The sequence below is a fragment of the Vicia villosa genome, unplaced genomic scaffold (assembly GCF_029867415.1).
Source record: "Vicia villosa cultivar HV-30 ecotype Madison, WI unplaced genomic scaffold, Vvil1.0 ctg.000944F_1_1, whole genome shotgun sequence".
In the NCBI taxonomy this organism is placed as follows: domain Eukaryota; kingdom Viridiplantae; phylum Streptophyta; class Magnoliopsida; order Fabales; family Fabaceae; genus Vicia; species Vicia villosa.
The window spans coordinates 677,175-682,839 of record NW_026705425.1 but is presented as its reverse complement, the minus strand read 5'-3'; the positions used below and the strand labels follow the sequence as shown (position 1 = coordinate 682,839).

Below are 5,665 nucleotides of genomic sequence, written 5' to 3'. Positions count from 1 at the left end.
TCCCCCTCAATCACAGCAGTGATGAAAAACAGTCAATGAATAACAAAAGAAGACACACTTCAAAGACACAACTTGATCTTGCTTAAAAGCTTTGATCAAGTACAATAGTACTCTTGCTTAAAAGCTTTGAGTACTTCTTACAACTCAAATCAAAACACCTAGACCAAGACAATCATCATGATGATTGTTTGGCTTACAAGAAGGCTAGAACGAAAACTTAAAACAAAGAACTCTTAAAGCTTCTCAAACAAAAACCCTAACGTGATCAGCAGCTTCTTCGTAGAATATATAGCCTTCATAAAACACAGCAGCTGGGCCTTGGATCCAAATTAGTTTTAACCCTAATAAAACTAATTTCCATAAATCAAGGAACTAAAAATACTAACCATCAAAGACGTCCTTGAATCAGATCAGAATCCAACATTACCAAATAAAGCGCATAGGATCTTATCAGATCACATAACCATAAATAGTAATAGAAAAGAACGTAACAACTACAAATGTCATGACATCGGCCTTGACATCAGGTAAAGGCCTGCATAAGAAAAACTTCACAACAGTAGAATGCATGTCATGACACCAGATTTGACAAGATAGAAACAAAATGAGTTTTACCAAAAATTACAGCCAATCAACAACATCTACAAACTCCCCCTTTGGCAAATTTTTGGCTAAAACACTAATAGATGTAACCAAACAGATATCAGAGCATACACAGCAGCCAACAACAGAAAAATAAATTCTGTAAGCAAACAACAGCATCTTGATTAATCACCAGAAAACCAGAAAACATCTACTTAATCAACTGTTACAGAAACCACTTGTCATTGTCAGGGAGAACCAGGGAACACCCAAAATAAAGAAAACAACAAAAAAACAACCATGTCCATCAACCAAGAAAAACCAAAAGACCACCAAAACAACAAAACAACCACCATTACTCCCCCTTCTTAGCCACAAAAGGAGCCAAAACACAAACAGAATCAGAGCTAATCATCAGACCCATCACTGTCTTCATCACTAGAGCCATCAGGATTGTCATCACTTGAGCTACTAGTCTATTCAGCAGCATCACTACTCCCACTTTCAGCACCCTCAGCCTCAGCATCCTCAGCCTCTTCCTCAGCCTCTTCATCTTCATCCATATTGTCACCATCCCTCTCACCAGCAAGGTCATCATCTGTAGACTGCTCAAGACTTTGGATGAGCTTTTCAAGTTTCAGCTTCCTGTTGTCCAACTCTTGACAAGTCTCTTTCAGCTCAGCAATAAGAAGGGCTTTGTTCACAGACTTGCTGGGTTGTGATGTCCCAGCAGATGTCATGTCATCAGACCTCTGAAGCAGCTTGTAGTGAAAAGACAAAGCACTCTCCCTCTTACACACAGAATCTTTACTTTTCAGAATTCCAGGGTGTTGCTTGAGGATTATCCCACATATCAGAGATGGGAAAGCAATGGGAAGCTTGGTAGCAGAGGTACCAACATGCCTCATAGTTTGATCAAATATGTAAGTCCCATAGTCAAATTTTGTCTTGGTTCCCACAGCATATATGAATCTTCCTAGGCCAACAGCAATGGTAGAAGTGTGATAGGTAGGCACCCAGTTAGCAGCACTAATTTTGTGCAGCAATGCATACCTGACATTAAGAGAACTAGCAGACAATTTGCTCTTTATGGGCCACTTCTTAACCTTACCACCAGTGATTACCTTGCACACCTCATTATCAGTCACTTCAAGCTCAGGTTGAGCCTCAGCATCTCTACCTAGATATAGGTTGATAACAGCAGGGGAAAAATCTATACACTTTCTTCTAACATACACCTTATGAAAATCATCAGTTCTTCCATCACCACAATCTTGAGACAAATTCACAATAAATTCCTTCACAAGCATTTCATAACACTTTGAAAAATGAGTAACAGTTTAGTCAAACCTGCACACTTGATGAGCTTCATGACCTCTTGACATTCCAGAGCATCATTAGCTAATTCTCTTTCTAGAGCCAGCCTTCTTTGATAAACAAACTTCCACTGGATAACATTTGAAGCATAGTGCAAGTAAATGTTGTCCAAAGGAACATCACGAACCTTTGTGGAGGATTTTGTGACAGCAATCTTCTTCTTTGATGGGATGTCAGGGACATCACTTAAGACATCGTCTTCAGGGACAGAAACACTTCTTTCCTTCCTTTTCTTCGCAGCAACCTTGCTCCCAGTGGTTGAAGGTTCAGCAAGGACTTTCTTGACCTTCTTTATAGTGACCTTCTTTTGAGGAGTAACCTGAGGTTTGGAGAAATCTTGATCACAAGCCTGTTTGCCCTTACGAGTCTTGACTCTATGAGAGATGCTAGAGATGAGCTCATCATCAGCAATGTCAATAGAATCATCCAGATCATCCAGATTCACCACATCATGCACAGTAGGGCCTTCATTAAGGGTTTCTTTAGAAGGAGCAACAGGAACCTCTTCAGCTTTTTCAGGTTCAAGAATCTCAGCATCTTTAGTATCAGATGTTTCAACATTGACAGCTTCAGATGTCTCAACATCTTTGGCACCTGGGGTCTTCTCATCATTGTTATCAGCAGATGTCTCAACATCACCCTGATCTTTGCTAGCATCATCTTGACCATCTTGATCATCTTTGCTGTTCTCAGAGGCAGGAATCTAGGCTAGAGGAACAGATATTCCATCAACCTTGTGCCCTTCATTCAAGATTCTTGTGACAATACCTGCGATCGCATTGTGAACATAAGCAGAACCCTCTCTACCTTGAACAGAAAAAGTTTTAGGAACAGATCCACCAGTTGATTTTCTTGCATGCATCTTTCTTGGTAGACTACGAACAGGATCGGTAGCAGGAACAGAGTTCAATGGCACAACATCCAACACAACATCTTGATCACTCACAACATTGGGTGCCCTAGAACCTGATGCTGTTTCAGAGGAAGGAGAAGATTTCTTTGAGGGAGAACTCTGAGACATGGTGAGAGAAAATGGAAAGCTGGGTAAAGGTTTGTGAATGCAGAAACACAGAGAGATAGCGTGAGTGTGGAGGATAGGTTTTGGGGGAATGGAAACCGTTTGGGCAAATTGTAAAAGGGGGGAAAATACACTTTAATGTGTAATGATATCAAATATTTGGAGAGAGAAATAATGCTGGCCCCACACCCAATTAATTGCTATAAACCTTCACAAAGACAAATGCCTAGTTTACTTCTTAGATTTTCAAATTGATTTGCATCCAAAGCTTTTGTGAAAATGTCAGTCAGTTGAAGATTCGTAGCAACATGTTCCAAGGCAATTATTTTATCCTCAACAAGATCTCTAATGTAATGGTGTCTAATATCAATGTGCTTGGTCCTGCTATGCTGAATGGGATTCTTTGAAATGTTAATGGCACTTAAGTTGTCACAATATAATGTCATGACATCTTGTGTGACATTGTATTCTGTTAACATTTGTTTCATCCAAACAAGCTGAGAGCAACTACTTCCAGCTGCAATGTATTCTGCCTCTGCAGTGGACAAAGACACACAATTTCGTTTCTTGCTGAACCATGAAATAAGATTATTCCCCAAGAAGAAACATCCTCCTGAAGTACGTTTTCTGTCATCAGCACTTCCAGCCCAATCTGCATCACAATATCCACTGAGAATAGGTTCACACCCATGAGAGTAGAGCATTCCATACTCACAAGTACCATTCACATATTTCAGGATCCTCTTGACTTGATTGATATGACTGATCTTTGGATCTGCTTGATACCTAGCACACACCCCAACAGCAAAAGCAATATCAGGTCTACTGGCTGTGAGATACAGCAAGCTTCCTATCATGCTTCTATATAAACTTTGATCAACACTGGTTCCCTTTTCATCTTTGGACAGCTTTAAGTGAGTAGGAGCTGGTGTTCTTTTGTGAGTAGCATTTTCCATTCCAAACTTTTTAACAATGTTTTTAGCATACTTACTCTGAGAGAGAAAGATTGAGTCTTCCATCTGTTTAACTTGCAGCCCAAGAAAATAAGTTAATTCTCCAACTAGGCTCATTTCAAATTCTGATTGCATCTGATCAACAAAATGTCTAGTCATCTTATCTGACATCCCACCAAACACAATATCATCCACATAGATTTGGGCGATCAGGATCTTTCCTCCTTCATCTTTAACAAAAAGTGTTTTATCTATTCCTCCTTTCCTGTACCCATTACCAGTAAGAAACTCAGTTAGTCTCTCATACCAAGCTCTAGGGGCTTGTTTTAGGCCATAAAGAGCTTTTCTTAGTTTGTACACATAGTCAGGATGGTTTGGATCAGCAAAACCTTTAGGTTGCTCCACATAAACTTCCTCACTCAAGTATCCATTCAAGAAAGCACTCTTCACATCCATCTGATATAGTTTGAATTTTAGAATACAAGCAACTCCTAGCAGTAATCTAATTGACTCAAGTCTAGCAACTGGAGCAAAGGTTTCATCAAAGTCAATTCCTTCAACTTGAGTGTATCCTTGAGCAACTAGCCTTGCTTTGTTTCTGACAACAGTTCCCAGTTCATCTGACTTGTTCTTGTAAACCCATTTTGTTCCAATGACATTAGTACCTTTAGGTCTTGGTACCAGCTCCCAAACTTCATTCCTTTCAAACTGGCCTAGTTCTTCCTGCATGGCATTAATCCAGAACTCATCTGTTAATGCTTCCTTGACATTTTTAGGTTCAATTTTTGACACAAAACAAGAGTTTGAAACTACTTCCCTTGACCTTGTAGTAATTCCACTGTTGAGATCTCCTATAATAAGTTCACTAGGATGATTTTTTTGAACTCTTATAGATGGACTCTTGTTAGGAGGTTCAGTCTCAGATTCTGTGATAGTAGGACTGCAATCATCTTCTCTTGTAGATCCTTCAGCTGTAATATCCCAGAATGTTCCGACATCTTCTGTGACATCTGCTTGATTGTGAACATCATCAACCACAACATTTATGGACTCCATTATTATTCTGGTTCTTGAGTTGAACACTCTATAGGCTCTACTGTTTGTAGAGTAGCCCAGAAAGATTCCTTCATCACTCTTGGGATCCATCTTCCTTCTGTGATCTCTATCAGCAAGAATGTAGCACTTACTACCAAACACATGGAAGTATTTGACAGTGGGTTTTCTTCCCTTCCAGATCTCATATAGGGTGGTAAAGGTCCCTTTTCTTAAGGTAACTCTATTATGGACATAACAAGCAGTATTCATGGCTTCAGCCCAGAAGTAGATAGGAAGATTCTTAGCATGGATCATGGCTCTGGCTGATTCTTGAATAGTTCTATTTTTTCTTTCAACAACCCCATTTTGCTGTGGAGTAATAGGGGATGAGAATTCATGATGTATTCCTTCAGAGGAGCAGAAATCAGCAAACTTTTGATTCTCAAATTCCTTTCCATGATCACTTCTAATTCTCACCACACCATTTTCTTTTTCTCTTTGAACTCTTTGACATAGGTCCTTGAAAACATCAAACACATCTGACTTTTCTCTGATGAAGTTTACCCAAGTGTATCTGGAGTAGTCATCCACAACCACATAAGCATATTTCTTTCCTCCAAGACTTTCTATTTGCATTGGTCCCATCAAGTCCATATGGAGCAGTTCAAGAACTCTGGAAGTGGTCAGATGTGTAACCTTT

The 5,665-nt window shown here is 39.6% G+C and overlaps 1 protein-coding gene across 1 annotated transcript; it reads right to left on the bottom strand.

The window, feature by feature from the left end:
- Nucleotides 1-1,058: 1,058 nt before the first annotated feature.
- On the bottom strand, nucleotides 1,059-2,980 carry LOC131632502 (uncharacterized). Its single transcript, XM_058903251.1, has 3 exons — nucleotides 2,728-2,980; nucleotides 2,141-2,637; nucleotides 1,059-1,706 (listed from the first exon to the last, which is right to left on the bottom strand). Exons 1-3 carry the CDS (start codon nucleotides 2,978-2,980, stop codon nucleotides 1,059-1,061), a joined length of 1,398 nt encoding a protein of 465 aa, XP_058759234.1.
- Between the last annotated feature and the right edge of the window lie 2,685 nt (nucleotides 2,981-5,665).